At 38.5% G+C, this 22,227-nt stretch overlaps 1 protein-coding gene across 1 annotated transcript; it reads right to left on the minus strand.

The window, feature by feature from the left end:
- Positions 1–2,533: 2,533 nt before the first annotated feature.
- CAVIN2 (caveolae associated protein 2) lies at positions 2,534–19,954 on the minus strand. The gene is made up of 2 exons (XM_001369647.4): positions 19,057–19,954; positions 2,534–6,142 (listed from the first exon to the last, which is right to left on the minus strand). The coding sequence occupies exons 1-2, from the start codon at positions 19,552–19,554 to the stop codon at positions 5,354–5,356; spliced, it is 1,287 nt and encodes a 428-aa protein (XP_001369684.1). The 5' UTR covers positions 19,555–19,954; the 3' UTR covers positions 2,534–5,353.
- Between the last annotated feature and the right edge of the window lie 2,273 nt (positions 19,955–22,227).

Here is a 22,227-nt window from a genome sequence, read left to right on the forward strand (position 1 = left end):
ACAAATGAGGAACTTTCTGCTTCCTGATAGTGGGTTACACTAAATGATGGGGAAATCATACTTATGTTTAATGCTCCTTCTAATATCAAGCAAGGAAGAAGTACCTAAGTGGGTGGGAAAATTGGAGGTTGGTTCATTTAATGCTATAGGTAACTGTCAGGAAAAATGGGAGAGTGTTGTTCCTGAATAGTGACAATGCCACACAGGGATGGAAGCCACAGGAGAAAGGCAGATGAAAATGGGAAACAGTGTAGGGGGCATATTTCCCCCTCCCTCACCTAACATCTTTAGTTCCACCAGCATGCTAATGGCTCAAACATACAACAAACTGCACTCTCTGATCCAAGATCTCAAACCACTTGAAGCTCTCTTTAGAGTTTTAGACAAAGTTGATGTGTCACTAATTGGAGACTCCCCTATCATCCATGGGGCAAGGCAGTGCGGTATTGTCCAGCCCACTGAAATCAGAGTGTTTTCTGAGAAGTCTATTAAGGAATGAGAAATGAGGGATAGAGACCCACCACAGTAAGCAAGTGTCTTGGTAGCAGGGAGAAATGCCTGGTCTCTGGGTCATTTTAATCTTAGCATCCATGCATCCTGGGGCATGAGAACCATACCAGTCAAACTGGCTTTCATGGACTCACATAAACATTTCTGAGTGGATTTAGCTAAAGTCCAATCCTTTTATTTTGAAGCAAGAAATTGTGTTTGCTATTTGCTTGCCTGGGAAACAGCTATTCCTGTTAGAATGAAATTTTTTATTTGAATTGATCCCTTTAGATACTTCTGCTATAGTTCTGTGAGATTAGTAGCATAGCACAAACTCTGTGTGTGTGTGTGTGTGTGTGTGTGTGTGTGTGTGTGTGTGTGTGTGTGTGTGTGTGTGAAATGTATTTCCAGAGTTTGAGTTCTAGATTTGGTTAATCAGCCCTTTATAGACTTACTCTCTAGCCTAACTTTCCAGATTTATTTCAGATTATTCTCTTCTATGCACTCTATATTTAATCAAGTTTGGTCTACATCTTATTCCTTATTCAGTACATTCCATTTCTCATCTCTCCTCTTGTACTTTTCTTCCCCCCCGCCCCCAACCCTTACCTTCCGTCTTAGAATTGTTACCAAATATTTGTTCTAAGGCAGAACACCAATAAGGACTAGGCAGTTGGGGTTAAGTGATTAGCCCTGGGTAACACAACTGGGAAGTGTTTGAGGCCGGAAAGGAATCTAGGTCCTCCCAATTCTAGGTCGCATTCTCTATTCACTAAGCCACCTAACCTAGCTTCCTCTTTTCTTGTGTCTTTGCCCAGGCTTTCCCTATTCCTAGAATGCATTCCCTTTATCCTTTATCTCTTAGCCATCTGCTTCCATTCAAGTCTCTTCCCCTGGACCACCTCCAGTGGGACTCTCCAGAATTTTATTTGTTGTTAATTCTCTCTCCCTCCTCAAATAATCATTTTTGATGACATAATTACCTGTTTCATGTTGCATCTTCCCATCCTTCTTCCCCAAAGTAGCATGTAAGTTCTTTGCAAGTAGGGACTAGTCTTTGGTTTATCTTGTCTTCCCTAGTAATAAGAAAATGTCATCCACAAAGCAAGTGTTAATAAAAGCTTTTGGGCTGGATGGCAATTGAAACTTACATGGAGATTAACTCAGTTCTGCATCTGTGGGCACACAGTTTGGAATATGTTGGTGGTTGGGTGGGAAAAAACACATGCAAAAGGAATGTTAGGGACTTTGTAGTCACACCTAATAGGTAAATAATTTAGCAATAGTACAGAATGAGTAACTTTCAATCTTACCACTATTGCTACTTCTAATCTCCATATAATACATGTATTTCCAACCAATTATTTGGTCTAATTCTCTGTTTTATTGCACAGGATTTTAATACTTAGAAAGCTGAAGAGATGATGGATTCTGTTTCTCATAAAAGCTGGGGAAAATGCAGAGCTCAGTTTTCCATGTTGTACTTATTGGCATCTAGTTTATAGGAACAAATGGAATAGGCATTTCTCAAAGGGAAATGTAAACATGACATTAGATTTTGGCGCCCCAATTCTATGGCTGCAGGGAACTGACAGCAACTCCATAAAGGTTAAACATGTGTGTTTTGGACTGTCAGTAAAATTAAGTCTTCCACCAAGTGCGTGGCACTATAGAAGACAAAGGTTTATCTATGTGAATAAACTGAATGTACAGCTCAATACATTTCTGTGTGTAGAACTCTTTAAGGCATTATAAAGTCTGGTGAATTACAATAAAAATTCAGATGGAGCTATCAGAATCATCAAGCTGCCTGCATGTATTCAGAAGCTCTCCAGAGTTGGCAAGGTGATGTCAAGAAAGTTAAACTTGAAGAATGAGTCTTGGTTTTCTAAATGAGATCAGGGAAAAAGGAAGGAAAGTTAATAGGGGAAATCAAGACTGAAACAATCAACATTACTGGTCTGTTTACCATGGAGACTAAAAATCATTTCTTTCTGCCATATTTTGAAATTGCCCTGTCAAGAAATTCACATCGTTGGATCCCCCCTTTTAAAAATTTTTATTTACCCTTTAATACATCAGCTGTTAGTACGACTCTTCAGTATTTGGAATTATGCTGTTGCTAATACAAAATAGAAATCTACCTCTATGCTTCTTGCTTGCAATATGCACACTAAAGATTGCTTTTCTGAGGTGCTCTTGGAAAAACAGTCCAGTTCCTGTTGTCTTATTCCATGGGTGTAATGACTTCTAAGCGTCCAAGATGCCACCTCTGCTTAGAGGAATTATTAGGGGAAAAATGCAAAAATAGGTTGAAAAATTCACATCAAGCCCCTGGTGGATAATTTACCACCCAGTCTTCTTTGTGAGTGCCTGTATGGATAGGTATACAAAAGAACATCTTTACCTTCTCCATGTCAAGAGCTATTTATAGATTATTTTTGGCATTCTTCATGGAAACCAATGATTCTTTTTACCCATTCTTTTCATGTTTCCCTACTTCCACTTTCATTGTCTTCCTGGAATTGGCTTTTCTTTTTTGTTGTGATTGTGCATATAAGATACTCAAAATCACATCAAAGTGTCATAGTTTTAGAATTGGGAAGGGATCTTAGACGTAACCTAGCCCTCTCCTTCATCTTATGGATAAGGAAACTGAGGTCCAGGGAGGTTGAAGTGGCTTTCCCCGAGACATGCATGTAATAAGTGGGAATACTGGAATTTGAATCTGAGTCTCCTGACTCCATATCCAATGTTCTTTCTGTTATACCATATCAGATTTAGCAGCCAATATTTGCACATTCATAGGATTGGGGCCACTTATATGTTCAGATTCATCTTTACAGAAAGCAAAATGTATCTGTTCAGTTTTACCTGTACTGGTAGACTCGTGGGTACTATTAATTTAAATGTCCTTCTCTGCCAATGAAGTCTTACTCTGATTTGTCATCAAGGCATGGGGGTGACCCTGGGTTCTTGAAGGCAATTTCAACAGAGTGGAAGTTCTTACAGCTCCCAGCAAGATGGAGAGATGACTCCCAATGCATTTTAACAGGGTTGAAAATAGTTGATGTGCCTATTTTCTGAGATCCAGGCCAGTTTAGATGAAGATGGTCCTTTAGCAGATGCTGCTGATTTTCATCCATGACAGTTCCTCAAGGGCTTTTTACCAAGTTGGGAGAGGATTGAGAATTACAGCCATGATCAGAGTTCCCCTGCTGGCTGAGTCATGCATTCTCAAAGTATTAAAACATTAGTTTGTGGTCTAGGTAGTTCTGTTTGGAGGGGAAAGCAGAACAGGGAAAGGTAATTCCTCATATGATTTACTGGTGGCATGGAATTTTCTTTCTTTAAATATTGTTGTCATTAAGCTATGTACGATATACTATTTTCTCATCACATCAACATTTCTCATTGCAAAACACTTCTAGAGAAAGCAACCCTTTGGCAAAGGATAAGCCAGTACTGAAATCTATAATATGTTTGCATTTAAAAAAATGTATATAAACATTACTGTGCTTCAAGAATATAAAAAATGCCTATAATTCTTTGTAAATTAATCTCTAAGTAAGTGAACCATGTTCTGGAATGCAATTAATATTCTGAATAGAATGAAGAGAGTTCATTTAATCAGATTTCATTCCCACAAACTACCAATGCATGATTCTGAACCACTTGGAAACTGAAACTATTACAAGAGGACACAGGTGACTTCAACTTGGAAATTATAAAATGAAGGCAGAGAAAGATGTAATTCCCTGCAAAACCCTACATCTATTGATTGGTATTTGCTGTTACCTAAGACATTTCATCTTTAACTAGAGCATATCCTCTTGAGTTTCCTCAGAGAAATATTTAAAGCTTATTATCTTCATTAAGAAAATTACATTCTTGTTACTCTTTCTTCTTTAATACTGTACAAATTATGTATTTATTATATTATTTTCAAAATAACTGCTGACACAATATTTCAAAGATGCTATTTACTAAAATACTATTCCAGTGTATAAAGAAACATTAAATGGTGTTATTTAAGGAATTAATTAGTTAGGTTAATACTAGAAGCATTTTTTCCCATCTCTATATTTTTCATTTTTTTCCTCTTCCTCTCAGTTCTCATCCTCTTCCCCACGTCTACTTATCTCTCTCTGTGCCACTTTTCCTTTGTCTTTCCTTTTTCCCTTTTGCCTCAGCTCATTAGACCTGTCAATACTTTTTTCTTTCTCTCTTTCTTTCTCCATCTCTCCACTTTTAATGTAGTGCAGTGGTTTCTTCTAAGTGAAAGCCATATTCTAACCTCTAAACTTTGCAGATACTTTTGGCTTTAAGTGCATTGGAACTTAAGGAAAAAATATATATATACCCACCAAAACAATCAGTAATTCACAGTTATAATGTAAGCATAGGAAATCAGATTCATTTAACAAAAGGTTCATGCTACATTAATTACTAACATATGAAATTATTGTAAAAGAGGAAACATTGAATCACAGGTTTCATTACTACTAGTATCCCAGTCATCTATTGCTCTAACTAAGCTAAATTGATTAGCTTTTTCCCAATTGCTTCATTTTGTTTCTTTTTCCTTCAATTAATGCTCAGAGAAATTCTAAATGAATGAAACTGCCTAGTAAATTAGAGATTAAGAGACATAGAGCACCAGAGAGGTTGTCTACACAGTAGTAAGTCTTGGTCACTCTGGATGATACTATCATAAAATAAATTATTACTGCAAAGGAAGGAAATAACAGGTAACAAAGTGAATCAATAACACTGGAGAGAGGCAGCAGCTTGTTCTTAGACTTTGGTTATTCACTTAACTAAAATCTTGTCAGGGTGGGAGGCATGAAAGAAAGCTCAGGAGTTATGCTGTTTGGTCTATTTGGAGAACGGCAGGTTGGGTTTGCTCTTCATCCTCAGATTGTTCTGTTTCACCAATAGTGAGCCGATAGCGGTCATCATGATTCTTTTGAGAGAATTCTTGGGCCATTTCAAACTCTTCGTCTTCAACAATCGACAGCTCAATGTTTTTTGTTGCTGGGTTGTTTTCTCTTGTGACAAGCTTCTCCTGAACATCCGTGGCTTTATTCTCTTCCACCAGAGCTGGGGGTAAAGATGTGTCTGAAGGGACCTCTGTGAAGGAACTTGCTTCATTCTCAGTTAGGGTTTGGTCATTGGCTGGTGTTTCACCTGGCTTGGTCTCTTCCTCCGTGGAACCTTCTCCCTCGTGAACTTTCTTCCGACCAAAAGTAAGGGGAGACACTTTGAAAGGAGAACTTTTCCCTGATGATGTTTTCTGGTGGTTGGGGGTAAGAGATTTCTTAATCTTCTCTCTCCTCTCCACAGATACAATTTTTGTGCCTAACTTGTTCATCTTCTTCTCAATATTTTGGCGAGAAAAGGCTTTCTTGAGGCTATCTACTTTCTTGAGGCTTGATCTTTTTATTTTCTCTGCCCTGCTTTCTTCTGCCTTTTCTTCGGCACTGTCTTCCAGGGCATCCTCTTCATTAGGTATTTCATCATCTGATGACAGGTTTACTGTATGCAAGGTCTCTTCCAGGGATTTGTTCTCGTCCACAGTCTCTTCCTTTCCTTCAGTTATGCTAGGAACAGGCTCTTTTGCAAATACGCTGGTGGGGATCTCATTTTCTTCCTGAAAAAAAAAAAGTTGATAATAAACATTTCATAGTTAATGCCATACACACTTTGCAAACAGAGTTCAACTCATGAACTGTATTATATTATCTTTTGACAACTGATGAAAGCCAGGCCTTTTTTCTGTTGCGTCAATATATGAAGACAGCAAAAGGTCATTTTAAACTTGTTGATCATTCTCCTCTGCCCGGTGAGTGGAAATGCTTCTAAATTCCTAGGATTTGGAGTTGGCAGGGACTGATTATCTTGTTAACCATCAGCCTCATTTTATGGATGAGAAAACTGAAGCCCAGAACGGTTAGGGGAGTTACCCATAACCACACTGGCAGTAAGTGGAGCAACTTAGATTTGAACTCAGCTTCTACACTATTGTAGAATAGTACTGCATAATGGATCTGAGCCCAACTCAAGTTGACTACCGTATTATTATTGGAGTATTTGGAAATAAGAGCTGACCAAGGGATAACTTTGTCCTTTATATGTGAGTGGAGGAGGCTTCATGTTTACTGTGTGGGAGAGAGTACACTGTCATAGAAAGGGTTTTAGACTGAATCATAGACTGAGTTCAAGAAGTTCAAGCCTTGGTTCTGTCATTAGATATGTTAATTATACTAATAATTAGATACATTAATTAATTAATGCCATTAATAAGATATAACTTGGCATTCAGCACAGTGCCTGGCATATAGTAGGTACTTAAATGTTTATTGATTAGCTGGTTTATATATGACTTGGAGAAACTCCATATCAGTTTTTTTTAAATGTAAAACTGTAAAAACTTGTAATCCTTTTAAGTCTATGTTTATGAACCTGGAAAGAACTTACTTTAACTTATTACAATTTATATAGAGGAATCTAACAAAATAGGTCAGTTGGCCTTATTGTGATTTAAAATATGTTCAGTTAACAAGGTGGTTGGTTCACTGGTGAATATTTTTAGCTTATTGCCATAAATTAGGACCATAAATAAAATCTGGCATTTATAGCTGCTCCTTTAAAATAACTTTTAATTTTTAAAAAAGATTGCATAGTATATAACTTTTTAGTTTTTTAGATAATGATAGGAAAATTCTCCTATGATTCTCTCATTAAATCTCACCTTCGAATGGTAGTGATGGAGCATGTGAGGAGAATAATATTCCATATGTATTTATAGAAAACATTTAGTTGGTACAATGGGTAGAACACTGAACCTAGACTTAGGAATATCTGAATTCAAATTCCAGCCTCCAGTGTGTGACCTTTGGCATATCATGTAACTTCCATCTGTCTTAGTTTCCTCATCTGTAAAATGTAAATAATAATACTAGCACCTATCTTCTAGGATTATTGTGAGCATCAAATAAACTTATAAAGTGCTTTATAAGACTTAAAGTGCTATATAAGTGATTATGATGAGGCATAGAGTGACTGGAGTGTGAAAATTTTATGTAATGCTGGTTGATGCTAGGGTTTGGTAACAGGTGGTCTTGGATGGAGAGAGGCTAAGAAAAAGAGTTGAGAATCAAAAGGAGGAGTAATAGGGAGGCAGAAATGTAACTAGGGCATGCTGGTCCTTTTTTGCCTACTACTCAGGGTCAGAGAGGCAGAATGGGAGTGATGGAAATAGAGCTGGTTTTGGAATCAGAAATAAATGAATTCAAATAGTACCTGTGACTTATATTGTCTTTGTGACTCTGGGCAAGTTACTCCATCTTTCAGGTTCCCAAACAACTCTAATTAGTATCAGAGTAGGTAGATGCTCAACTGTATTGGTAGAGTATCCTCACTGGTAATTCCATATACTAGTTAATTCAGAGATGTGATTTTTAAAAATAAATCACAAGACTAATTCCCACAGATTCTAGTTCCCACCTAGGAAAATATGCTTCAGGGACTAGCAGGTAGGGGGTACAGTAGTTAGAGTGTCACACTTGGGACCAAGATGACCCAAATTCAAATCCAGCCTCAAATTATTTACCGGTTATAGGACTATGGGCAACAACTCTTAGCTTCAGTTTCCTCATTTGTAAAAAAAAAAAAAGGATAATAATAGTAACTACATCACAGGGTTGTTGGGTGTACCAAATTTGAGAATATATGCAAAGTACTTTCCAAACTTTAAAGGACTATATGCAAATGCTAGCTAGTGGAAATTAGAATAACCTCCTGAAATGTCTGGTATAGAAGTGAGAAGTTAAAAGCTACTTTACTAATTTGACTAGCTGGTTTGATCTTGGGAAATAGGAGCTTTCAGAGTCATGAAAGTTCCTGGGGCTCTTAGTTTTAAGAAAGGGACCTAGCAAAGGCAGAGTACCCCCACCAATAATAACTGGAGATCCCTTTGTGAGGATACTAATGTAAGTAATGGAGAGCTCCAGGAGCCTTAAGGGTTAAGAGTAAATTATCAAGAGAGCTAGGACTGGTGATTAGGTGCCTCGGTGTTAATAAAGGAACATGTTGTAGATAAATAGTTACCTATGATGTAAATAAAAATCTAAACAAGTCATTATCTGTATCCTTGAGTATATTAATTCAATATCTTCTCTCCTTTCCAAAAAACAATTGCTATCCAAATGTATTTTTATAAAGAAGCCAACACTTTTTCTTTCTTTATGCTTTCCCCCTTATTTTACATTTTGCAAGAATAATTATAAAATACAAAATGACTTTATGGTAGATTTAACTTTTCTACCCCTTTCATTGTCTTTCTTTAGCTTAAAGGAAACGGATGGGTTTGGCTCTTCGGAATCATTCATGTAGTAGCACCAGCTAATTGTGGGATTGAGGCAGGAGGCAAAATAATTCAACTCTTCTCTAAGGAGAAAGGGCAAGTTATGCCACAGCTCTTTGATGCTAACTATAAAAATAAATTGAGAGAGAACAGAGATAATCCAGACAGAACTGGTGTGTTTCTGAGCAACTGAAAGCAAGAGAGATATGTCTGTTGGCAAACCCTGGTCACTGCAAGTATTTTGTGATGACTGTGGGCCCTGTGTGCTCTGCTTTGGTCAGTTTTTGAGTGAAGATACATTTCTTTTATTATGAGAATTTGTATCCGTTTGGTGAAGGCTTCAGAATATTTCATTTCAAAGCAAAGCAAACACTGTTTCTTTTTCAAATGATTTGAGTGGTCTTGGACAGTTTTTGTGTCCTCTTTCCTCTCTTCTTCATCTCTTGCCTATCTCTAGCTTTAATAAGCAGTAGACACAGTTTTTAAACTTGAAATAATTGCCGAGATGTTTGAGAGATAACATTTTGGGCTTTGAACATCAGATATTAAATGCCTATTATATACCAAGCACTGTAGTCTAAGAGCTTTATAAATATCTTACTTGATACTCACACTAACCCTGGGAGTAAATTATCATCTCATTTTACCCTTGAGGAAACTGAGGCAAATAAAGGTTAAGGAATTTGTCCAGGATCACATAGCTAGTAAGGGTTGGAGGTTTCAATCTTTCTATTGGCTCAGTTATTCTATCTGTTGTACAAGCTAGTTGCCTCTAGAATGGTCCTTTTTGGTTTTCCTTTCTGCCCAATGGATTAGGGGACTCTTGTTCACCTACTTAGGAAATGGATGGGTTTGGCTCTTTGGAATCATTCATGTAGTAGCACCAGCTAACTGTGGGATAGAGGCAGGAGGCAAAATAATTCAACTCTTCTCTGTGGCAAGTTATGCCACAGCTCTTTGATGCTAACTATAAAAATAAGATATTAGTCTTGAGAGCATTGTCCCAAGATTTTCCTATCCTTTGGAGGTTTCCATCATTCTCAATCACCTGCTGATGCTATTCCAGTGCAATATTTTCTCTGTGAAGCCTCACAATTTGCTCATTTCAGTAAGCAAAATTATATAAGTGTATATCTTATTTTTTAAAAAAATCAAATTTATTCAGAAGATAACTAGGTATCTTGCTGCTGATACTTCCTGGCTATGTGACCAGTTTATAAGGATCCAATGAGATAATGTATATATGAAATTTTATAAATCCTAAATAGTTATATAAAGGTCAGCTATTGTTACTAATCTCTGATTGATATTTAGCTGATGCTTTCAACTTTGCCTAGGATTTTACATTATCTCAATTGAGTCCCATAACAACTCTATCAGGAAGGAAGTATAGGTATAGGTAGCCTCATTTTACAGATGAAGAAATTGAAGCTCAGAAATGTTAAGTGACTTAGCATTGGTACTATTAGTAAATGAAATTTGAATCCAGAGCTTTAGTACTCCATCGATTACGCTTCATCAGGTGTTAGTACAATTTTCAACTCTGAAATTGTCTCAAATTCAGGTAGACTATGTGACTGTCTTAGGAGGGAACTGAGAAGCAGCTTAGGGAAAACTTGGGGACACACAAGTGGCCAGTGGTTGGGATGCCAGATTCATTCCCATATCTTCCATCTTAGAATCAGTATTAATTCTAAGGCAGAAGAGTGGTGAGGGATAGGTATCGGGTGTTAAGTGACTTGTCCAAGGTCTAGGAAATGTCTGAGATCAGATTTGAACCCAGGATCTCCCATCTAAATGCTTGGCTCTCTATTTGCTGAGCCACCTACCTGCCCCCTCTCCCCAGATTCATTTGCAAACGGGTCTTGGGTTTTCAATTGCTGCTTCTGCTGCTGTGGCTATTGTCTTTGACCCTTCATGACGCCATTTATGTTGTGTATTTTTGCTTCTTGTTCGTTTGTTTCTTTTTTCAAATGGAGAGAAAGATTTAAACAGTACATTTCAAACATATATGAAAGATGTACTTGAAATATGAGAGGGAGAAAGAATGGAAAATATTCTTGAGAAGCAACATTTTTACTTCCACTTTAACTTGTTTGTTCTTTTCGTTGATTTACCTGAACTAATAGCCCTAACCATGAATGTGAGTGAATATTCACTCACCTAGATCTGGCCAAAGCTCTGGGCATTTCTCCTTGGCTTGAATCCCAGTGGGGGAAAACCCTGATTAAAGATAGGCACACCTATGTGATCACAGCCTTTCTGTGTCTAACAATGGAAAACAGAATCAAGAGTTTGGTATTCTAAAAATGTAGATGGTTTGATGGGAGCCAGGAGCCCTACTTTCTGTAATGAACCATGTAGTCCCTGGGGAATGACTTAACATCTCTTTCCTCCATTTGCTACATTCATTCTAGGAATGTGATGTTGTCCATGGGGGATTAGAGAACCATAGTTTTATGCCTGGAATGTTACCAGTATTTAATGATCTGCAAGTACAATTCCAAAAGATAGTAAAAAAAAATGCTCATTTGTAATATTGAATTCAATTCAATGAATTTCTATTTTCTAGCTTCTGCTGTAGGAGAAGCAGCATGTAATGGATAGAAGCCTGTCCTTGGAGTAAGGAAGATCTGTGTTCAAGTCATACCTTTGACACATTTAGGCTGAGTGACTATGAACAAATTATTTTATCTCTTGGTGCCATAGTTAACTTTCTAAGATTATATGGATTGCAGAGAAGTTGCTGATTTGTTTCAGAAGGAATTTCCATACTTAGACTCCCTCAATAATGAAATTACAAGTCTATGTTGTGCCTAACTCCCCAAATGTTAACCAGATATGTGAAAATGAAAAGATATCCCCCCCACTATCTCTGTCCTCAAGGAGTCTATTATCTGCTGTTTAGTTTCCTTTTAAATGTTTATAACTTTTTCTAGCCTTTTTTTACTTTTGTCTTTGTACGCACAACACTTGGCCCAGTGCCTTGTACAAAGCAGTTGCTTAATAATTGTTCATTAAATTAAATTGAGGCTTGTAGAGAGGATGACATCATTGACTAGGATCTTACTTAACCCTTAGAAAGCTGACTATGAAATTAATAAGGCACAAATACAGCATACACTGGTTATTGCTGAGTCATCTATCTTTTTGAGAATTTAAATTTCATCACATTTTGGTGCTGCCATTCAATTATTTTTAAGGTTATTAAGTGTTCTGTTTCATTAAAAACAATCATTTTAATTTTATAAAACCCAAACCCTATTGAATCCTTTTAATAATAATATCAACAATAAAAGCTAGTAATATTTCCAAAGATTTGCAAAATGATTTACACATTATCTCATTTGATTCCTGAAACAATCCTAGGAGACAGGTGCTATTATTATTCTCAGCCTTATTTTACAGATGAGAAACTGAAGCAAGAGAGGTTGAGTGATTTGCTCAAGACCACCCAACTAGCAAGTATTTGGGGCTGTATTTGAACTCTTGAAGTCTTTCTGACACTAAATCTTTTATTTTCTGAATTGTGTCACCTATTCCAAGTAGAAAAAAGAAATAATAATAACAACTAGCATTTTACACTTGATGAAACTGAGGCAAACAGAGGTTACATGACTGTGTGTCACACAGCCAGTAATTATGTGAGACTATATTTGAACAAAGATTTACCTGTCTACAAGCCTTCTATTTAGCTGCCTCAGTCTCCAGAATGAGGCATTAGACCGTTTTGTCTTTATTTGACAATTCAAGTGTGCTTTTGATTACAAATAAATTTAATTCCTTCAAGTCTCAAATTTTTTTCTGCTCCTAGTTTTCTTATGTAAATAGTTTCACCCATTAGGAGCTTAGATGAATGACAGGGTGGTTCTGGAAGAGTTTCTAAGGTCACTTCCAACACCAACATCCTATGCCTCTTTGATCTACACATAACATCTTTCCCCACCCCAACCCCTGAGACAACTAGGTAAAAATCAAAGATTAACTCCTGCAGCAACCTAACAATTGATGTTATGTTCATGAAAGAACCAAGGGCAGCCAGGTGGTACAGAGGGCAGAGTGCCAGGTCTGGAGGTCAGAAGACTCATCTTCCTGAGTTCAAATCCCACCTCAGACTCTGACTATGATCCTGGGCAAGTCATTTAACCTTGTTTGCCTCAGTTTACTCATCTATAAATTGAGCTGGAGAAGGAAATGGCAAATGACTTCAGAATATTTGCTAACAAAACCCCAAATAGGGTCATGAAGAGTATAACACAACTGAAAAATGACTGAACAATAACCAACTCTACAGAATGTAAAACTCATTGAAGACAATTATTCGTTTGCACAGTTTAAATTTATATAGCCTGCAAAAACAAAGGACTGATATTAATTTTAAAAGGTTGCCTCCAAGTTTCCTTTATATGAGAGAATTTAATAGTACTTTCTGGGATGTATCAACCATAATCAGTTACTCACTTAAAAAGCCATAGGCCACTGTTGACATTCAGTAAATGTAAATAATAACAATGAGAAATAGGGTTTGGTTGAGCTTAGAAATGAAAAGAGCATCCAGCATTTTCAGGCTCAAAAATCCTATTATGCAGATGTTGATCAAAGAGAGAATGAGCAAGATTGAGGCATACATACTAAGGTGTTTACTGTGATTTTTTTTTCTCTTTCAACTAATGTGCTAGGGTAAGAGTTTTAGATGTCACTTGGATAGACAGATTACAATAAAAAATCTTCTAAAAGATCTAGAGTCCAAAGTTTCACAGTTTATAGTAATTTCCTCAAAATTCAATCTTACATACTGAAACGAAATGATGACCATTTAAAGGCTTTTAAGAGAGGGAATATTTGTTAGGTTCTCAATTTCTCTATAATGTTCCCATCACAAAAAAAAATTATCTTTTTTCTCAATGTCATAATTTTGTGAATATGCAAGTTTAAGTTGTATGTTAATTATCTAGTTTTCTCTCCTGTATTTAAAAACATTTAAAGTTTGCTTTTTTTAAAGAATCATTTCCATAATTATAATTCAAAAGTTTTGACTGATCCCTCTAATAAAAATGAAATATTTCCATCCTAGAGAGTATAAACAGTCTTGCCTAGAAATGTACCTTGCATCTATTTTCTAGAAGGAAAACTGTTCAGAATGATCAGTTTTGGTCTCTCATCAGCATTTGAATCTTAGTTATCAATTTAGAGATGGTAGTGATTTTAAATGTCATCTAATTCAACTACTTTATTTTACAAGCAAGGAAACTGAGGACTTGATAGATTAGGTGGCTTGTCCAAAGTCACATAGGTAGTAAGCTACAGAAATGAGATTCAAACCAAGGTCCTTTGATTCTAAATCCAATGTTCTTTCCATTGCATCATGCTACCTACTCCCTGTTAGATATGTACTTATATAAATACAGATGCATGTATATATATATATATGTACATATATATATACATACATCAGAAAAATTGTGGGCTATTCTTAAGAAAGGGGAACAGTACCCAATTTTAACTAGGTTTTTAAACATAATTTTATTGCTTAAGGCTGAATTGGGTCTTTTAAGAAACATACAAGTATGATTTCTTAGAATAAAAAAAAAAGTCTCTTACAAATGTATTTTGGAAGGAATGTGTGCTTTCAGTGAAGTTTCTGAGTTTAAGGAATCATAGTAGGACTTCACAAATGGTAAATTTAAAGCTTTGCTGATCCTGAATATATTCAACAGAGTTGATATTTTTTTCTTTTGTCTCAGTTATTTTATAGTATATTAAGTTCTTTTCTTATACCAGAAAACTGGGGGTTCAGAATGGGGGAGGGAAAGGATGGATCAGGAGGAAATAGAACATGAAGTTTGAGGACTTTGAACATTGCAAAAATTACAAACAAAGTTAAAAATGCAAGGCTATATTTTATGCATGAAGCCTTTTAAAATAAATACATTTTGGCTTTTCGTTTTTGTAGCAATAACATGCCCCCCTACAAGTTCTATCCAGAGCCCTTTTCTCTGCTGGGAAATATACTTTTACTTTTGGGGACCTCATTAATACTTTTGGATTTGATTGTCTTTATACAGAGGACTCCCTAATGTGTAAATCAAATGATAATTTCTCTCCTGAGCTTCATTTCTTCATCATAGATTACCTGCTCACTGATTGCCTCTTAGACAGTTTCACCTGGATATCCTAAAGACATCTGAACCTCAACATGTTTCAAATGCAACTCATTATCTTCTCTAACTCATTCGCCTCCCCACTACCCCTTTCCAAACTCCCCTATTTCTTTTGAGAGCATCCTTGTTCTATCCTTTCAGGTTTGCAGTTCTGTTGTCATTCCTGACTCTTCTCTCTCCCTCAGCCTCCATATTCAATCCTTTGTCATATCTCAAGAACTCATGCTCAGAACATTTCTCATATATGTCCCCTTTTCATTCATATAGTCATTACCCTTTAGATCAGGTCTCTTTTACTTCTTGCCTCAACTCATTCTGAGAGGCCTCTAATTAGTGTTCTTGCCTAAAGCTTGTCCCTTTGTGTCTTCTACACAGGTGTCAAAATAACCTCCATAAAACAGAGATGTGCATATATATATATATATATCTTTCTTGACCAAGAATCTTCAAGGTCTCACGCCTCTATCCTATCCTATCCTATCCTTCATTGCCTCTAGGACAAATACAAATTCTTCCCAATGTGACTCCGACCTACCTTTCCAGATTTATTTTGCACTACTGAACTTGTTCTTTGTCATGTATCCAAACTGACTCAGTTGCTGTTTCTTGAACGGGACATTTTATTTCTTGTCTACTCTGTGTCTTGTACAGCCCAGCATGCCTAGGATATACTCTCTCATCAGCTCTGACTCTTAGTATCTAGTTCTTCCTTCACCTGTCATAGTCCACCAAAAGTCTTTCCTGAGGGTCCTCCCTGGCCCCCCAAGAGTTTAGTGCTATCTCTTGCCTTTAATTATCTTCTATTTATCTGTGTTTGTGCTGTCCCCTAGTAGAATGGAAGCTTTTTAAGGTCAGGATCTATTTTATTTTTATCATTGTATTTCTAGCACCTGGCATGGTGTTTGTATGTAGTCAGAACTTAGTCAATGTGTATTGCCTTGAACTGTATGTCTCAGAAACAAGTAGAGATTCAACTGCCCCATGCCATGCTTTGAATATTTCATTGGAGGAGGTGGCCCCAGAAATTTCCAGCAATTGGGTACATGTAGATCATCTTGACAGATGCTAATTCCAGAGGGTAACATGAGTACAAAGCACGGCATGGCCTTGGGAGGGGGTAAAAAAGCCCAAACCAAATAAGAAACACCCCATAAGAATGGATATTTGAAGATCTTGGGTAGGGTGTGTTCAACCCTTCGCTTAAGGACCTTATTGTTGACAATGTGACGGGCAGCTAGGATTTCTGGGTGGAAAAAGCTCAGGCCCACTGAATTTCCCACAACTTTAAGCCTAGTTCTTGCTCCAGGACCCCTATATTGAAGAGGACACACACACACAGAGGAAACCTGGGGTTTTGTGTCAGAAAACCTGGATTCCCATCTCATCTCTGCAGTTAACCATGTGAAATTCTGGGCAAGTCACTCATTCTTTCAGGCCTTAGCTATCAGACATGAAGGTTATTCAAGGAGATGTCTAATGCTGAAGCTTCTGAGAGGAAGGATCCCTTTCCCCCGGAGAGCTGTTCCTAATTAGCAGCAAGGCATCTGGGGAGACTTTCTTGTTCAGCAATTCTGAAACAGTCCATTTAGTTGAAAGTCATAAACTATGCAAAGGGGTGGCATTCTGTCTCTCTCCCCTTTGAAGTACCTTTGCTATGGATTTCAGCATGGGTGCCAGGGGGAAAGAGGAGGGTTTTTTCTCTTGTGGCAGCCAAGTACCTGGATTTGGAATGCTTAGCAGGCCCTGGGTCCCTTTAACTTCGGCCATAGGCCCAAGAGTCCCAACGTAGTTCCTGCTCACAATGCAAAGCATTCCAACCACTTTAGACGGCTATTTCACAGCTGCCACTCTAATGTGACAAGTGCCAGGAGACAGTGCCAGAGCTGGAGCAACACCCAAACCTGTTTTAGGCAGTCCAGTTATTTCCCTTTCATGGTATCTTTGTAATTCTCCTGTGCTGTTACTGATCCTGGTTCCTTGGAAGCCTTCTCACATTGGGAGTGATTTATATAGTTCAGGGAAATGTGACTTTTCTGCTAAGTAAATGCATTGTGTTTTCCCAGTTGAGAGATGGGATGGAAGGTAATCTCTTCTTCACACTACCAAGAAGGGAATTTCCTTGGGTTACTCAAGATTCAAATGGGTCTGTGCATGTTTGGCTTTGTTTAGAGATCGAGATTTAATTTCAGAAATGCCACGAGAGCCGAGATTTCCAATATCTTTGGGCGGTAATAAAGAAAGGATTTCACATGGCTTAAGAAGAGACCAGTTAACTGTATCTGTTTCAATTCATCAGATACATGAAGAGTTATTTCATTTGCATTAAAAGCTGAAAAGTTTCTGGACTGAAAAAAGCCTGGAAGGCACAGGAAGATATCTCCTGCCCAGTGCTTTTCCTAAACTGCAATTTGGGGAGGACAATGAGCACCGAGATGGAGTCTTTCCTTTTATGGAGGGAAGAAGAATTGGGTCCCTATCTGGCAGAGCTCGCTCATTTAGATGAAGAAGGCTCCCTCGCTTTAAATCCAATTTTCAATGTCTCTCTCCAGTGATGAAGGCTCTCCCTGTGTGCATTTCACAATCAAACTGTTATAGCCTCCCCCTAGGACAGTTTTGAAATCCTTCCTTATTCACATGGTCACAACTAGACAGCCCCGAGGCTCTGGTGGCATTGACTCTAGTTGGCTGTGTTTAGTTAGGCGGAAGAACTTCCAGCACTGGGCAGGGCAGCAACCCCTGGATCATGAGTGCCCAATTCTTGTCCACTAAATATCACATGCCCAAGCTCCCCCTCCCCGAAGGGCCACTTGCCCAGATAATTGAATCATTCACGAAGGTACTAACTGCATTTTGTGTTGTATTTTTTTTTACCCAAGTGGAGTTTTTTCTCAAAGGCATTGCTTTGAAGGGCCCTATATTTCAAAAGGATGACTATTATGTGAGAGGACTTGGCTTGTGTTTTAAATTGTTGTCTGGATGGTCCAACCAAAGAAATGGACTTTCGCGTGTTCACAAAGAGTTGTGCCATTTGTTGTCAGCAGGTCATTTATTAATAAGGGAAACAATGTCAGTGGTCCAGGCTATTTACATGGCTCAAAGGAAAAGGAACAGTTTGGGGTGGGAGTATGCAGGAGGGAACTGAGTTTCCATATTTGTTTTGAAGAAACCAGGTATTTTAATGGGAACACAGTCCTTGAGAGTGTGGGCTCCTACCTCAAACCTCCTGTCACCATCAGCGTGTTCTAAATGAACAGTAGAACAATTGTAGGAATTTGTCTCTTGATAAAAATTCCCTGGGTATCTCCCAGAGTCAAGGCTCTCTCCCCTTCCCATGCCCTTTTTACAGAAGCAACAGGAAATGCTAACAACAACAACTGAATTTCTCTTGGTCAGTTTATACAGGCACAAAATGTATGAGATCCTTACAGGTTTTTTTTTCTTTTAGACTCAAACTCCCTAATTGCCGACTGGATTGGCCCAGAGCTAGGCAGTAATGTCTATGAGCACAGACCTGGGAAAATCAGGTTCCTGTATACAGATTTCACATTAGGCTACTGAAGGACAACAAAGGACAATGGAGTGTGTGTGCGTGTGTGTGTGTGTGTGTGTGCGTGTGTGTGTGCATGTGTGTGTGATGAGAGTCAGAAAAAAAGACCAAGGGACATACATTACTGATAGGTTGGGTTAATATAAAAAAGACATACATATGTAAAATGGATTACAGAAGAAATGATTGGCACCATAGAAAGAACATGAAATTTCAAGCCAGAGAAAGTGGGTTCAAATTCCAACTGCCTGTGATACTACCTGCAAGGCAATGGTTAAGTCACTTAAGTTTTCTGAGCCTCTGACTCCCCATGGAAAATGGTGGGAGGAGGATGACTTGGACTATCTGTAAAGCTATTTGCAGACCTAAAAATCTATGGTACCCTGGAAAGGCTTCTCAATGGTTTGTCCAAGTATAGCACTTGGGCATATATGCATGGCGTGTGTGAATATGTGTCAGCATATGTGGGAATGAGCATGGGGAGCACTGACCTGGAAGATGAGCACTTTAAAGTGGTTTCTCTTCAGGAGTTGGGCATGGTTGTTCTCCAGCCTCTTCACCTGTGCACACTGGCGTTCCATGCGCTCCTTGACCTCTCGGGTGTGGGCACTGACTTTGCGGGATTTCTCCAAGAGCTTGCTGACTGTGTTGCTCGTTGAGGTCTGGTACTTGGATAGCTTGGTGAGGTCATTCTGGATGCCCTTGACGGAGCCTTCCAGGTTGATCTGCCGCTGTTCCATCTTGTGCTGATTCTCCTGCACAGTGTCCAGCATATTCACCAGCTTGTCCAGGAGGGTAAGCACCGTGACAGCGTTCACCTGGGAGGTCTCCCGGATGGACTCATCTGTGGTCATACAGTTCAGGCTGGGACTTGGAGTGGATGATGGCACTGGGCTGGCATTTGATGCCTTCTCCTGATGTAGCAGTGCCTCTGGGCCAGGGTTATCTCTAGCCTGGAACTTCTGAGCCTGCACAGCATCTTCTCCCATGATAGGAACAGTGAAATGCTTCTTCCTTGCAGATGGGGCTCCTTGCTCAGCTGGGCAGCACTTCCCTGAGAGGTAGGTGCAAAGGAAGTACCAGCTGGTTGGGCTAAGCTGCTTCTCGGAGCACTACCCTTTCAGGACTGGCAGAAGTACAAGCAGGCAACAGTTGGCTCAACTCTGATCATGGAAACTACATTCCAGCTGCTCTTAAAGCCCCTACTCCACCCAGTGGGAGGTGAAAGTTAGAGCACTCCAAAAGCTACTCAGTTTTTCAGATACACACAAACACTTCCCATCCCCTTCCTCTTTTGCACAAGTGACTTTGCCTGCTGGATTAGCTTTGATTTCCTCCCCCCGCCCCCACTCCCTCATTTATTAAGCAGAATGCCATATTTCAATCGTGACTTCATTTAAAGGCGGAGAAAAACATTTTGACTTGGCTTTGCTCCATGGGCTGCAATTGGTTGAAACCAGTAAACTTTTCACTGGCTGCTATGCTACAGATGCAACACAGAGTCTGTGTTTTTTTTTTTCCTGGATACAAATTATTGTAACGGAAAGTATTGTTTGCATTATCCCTAGAATGGACTAATGAACTTCTGGAGGGATGTTTCCTACTTAGGTGGGGGAAGAGTTTCAGGCTACTTTGAAGTTCATTTGGTTCAGGAATGTTTTCTTTGGGAACTTCCTATCTCTACGAATGACAGAGGTAACCCTGTTGAAGAGAAGACAAATAGCTCCATTCTTTTTCTTCTTCTTACAGCTAGAAGGCAAGCTGAGCTGGGGAGAGTTCAGACTTCAGTGATCTTAAAAATCAATAAGGCTGCTGTTGTGGAAATTTGCCAGTTATTATTTTGCAAAGAATAACAGTAGACTCTTGGATCATTGTGCCTTTGTGTAGGTTTATTCAGGGAAAAGACAGGTGTATTAGAAAAGGGAATAGAGGAGAAAGCATAAGACACAGAGCTAGGAAGATGGATTTGAATCTTACTTTGGGAACCCACAAGTTCCTTGACTCTGGGCCAGTCACAATTCATTGACCTTCCAGTTTCTCTCAGTCAATGGTTTGACATACGAGGGATCACTCTGTTAGTACACAAAGCATTTTGCAAATCTTAAAGCTATATGCAAATACTAGTTGATGATTCCCACACAGAATATCAGAGTGGGAAGGGATGTCAAAGACCACGTCTGACCCATACCCGAGCTAATCTCTTCCCACTACAAAATCTCACAGCATATTTTCAACTTTTGCTTGGGCATTTCCAGTGAGGGTGGCAATCTCTACCTTCCAAAGAATTCTGTTACTCTGATTGATGGCTGTAATGAGAAGTTTTCCCTTACCTCAAGCATAAATCTGCTACCTTGTACCTTCTACCCATTACTTCAAGTGTTGTCTTCTGGGACCCAATAGAACCCATCTATCCTCTCTTCCATGTGAGTGACAGCTTGTCATACATTTGAAGACAATTATCATGTTTCCCCCTAAGGCTTTTCTTCTCTAGGCTATTATATCTTCAGTTCCTTCAACAAATTTTCATATGGCATGAATGTCATGTTGCTTGATCTTTGAGGTTCTTTGTCATATTGACTGCCCTCCCCCAGATTATCAATGTCCTCTAAAAAGTATAGAACTCAGAAACAAGCATAAATCTACAGATGTGATCTGATCAGAGTTCAGAGCACAGTGGGCTTATCTGCTGATTTCTGAGCTCCCATGAGCCTTCTTGGTTGTCCTACTGCTCTGCTGATTCTCCCTGAATTTGTAGCCCTCCCAAAACCCCCATGTAATTTCAAACTCTGCCCTCCTGCCTTATATTAACTAAATCACCACTTTTATCCTCAGTGACATTTGTATAAGTACCAAACACTAAAAATAACTTATAGGCACCATTATCTTGCCTAGACACATCGCCATAAGGCATGTTTACTTTTTTTTTTTTAAGATTTGTGAGATGTCACATTATCTGAGATTCCCAGCTGCCTATCAAGTGACACACATTCTGAAATAATAATGATAGGCAATATTTACATAATGTTTCAAGGTTGACAAAGCATTTCACATTTGATGTTCACAACTCTGTTAGCTCCCATTATTATAATCCTCATAACTGAGGATCTGAGGAAACCGGGGCAGTGAAATGCTAAATGACTTGACCAAGATATTTGTAAACATCTGAGTCAAAATTCAAGCTCAAGCCTTCCTGATTCCAAGTCTATTCCTCTAGCCATTATGTCACCTAGGAATTCTTGCAACTAAACCCTGAGACTTATTTCTCCCAAACAATTGTCTCTACTTTTAAATACTTCTAAAACTCTTTGATACTTATGTTTGCTATTAATACTATTCAATATGATTCTGGCAACATTATTGACATATCACTTTCCTCATCTGTGAAAAGAGGAGTTTAGATTAAATCAGTGTTTCTTCACTTAAATTAGACTTCGCTCTCTCTTATAGGAATTTGCAACCTAGTAGAGAACTCTTAAATATTTTGTAGCCTTGAAGTCCCAAAGGAATTAATACCAAATGAAAGTGCTAATGGGTGGCAGGCGAGTGGGAGAGGTTTTTTTTGGAGGTTTTAGTGTCTTTTTCACATTCTCTCAAATCAATCCACACAGGCAGTTACCTATTTGGCCTCCACATAAAGCCAGCTCTCGGGAAATCAAATGGAT

The sequence above is a fragment of the Monodelphis domestica genome, chromosome 4 (assembly GCF_027887165.1).
Source record: "Monodelphis domestica isolate mMonDom1 chromosome 4, mMonDom1.pri, whole genome shotgun sequence".
NCBI classification, from domain to species: domain Eukaryota; kingdom Metazoa; phylum Chordata; class Mammalia; order Didelphimorphia; family Didelphidae; genus Monodelphis; species Monodelphis domestica.

Excerpts from the sequence above, each read along its gene's own strand:
- CAVIN2 (XM_001369647.4), bottom strand. The coding sequence starts at position 19,554 with ATGGGAGAAGATGCTGTGCAGGCTCAGAAGTTCCAGGCTAGAGATAAC. Across the intron at positions 6,143-19,056 it reads TTAAAGTGCTCATCTTCCAG|GAAGAAAATGAGATCCCCAC; the intron begins GTCAGTGCTCCC and ends TTTTTTTTTCAG.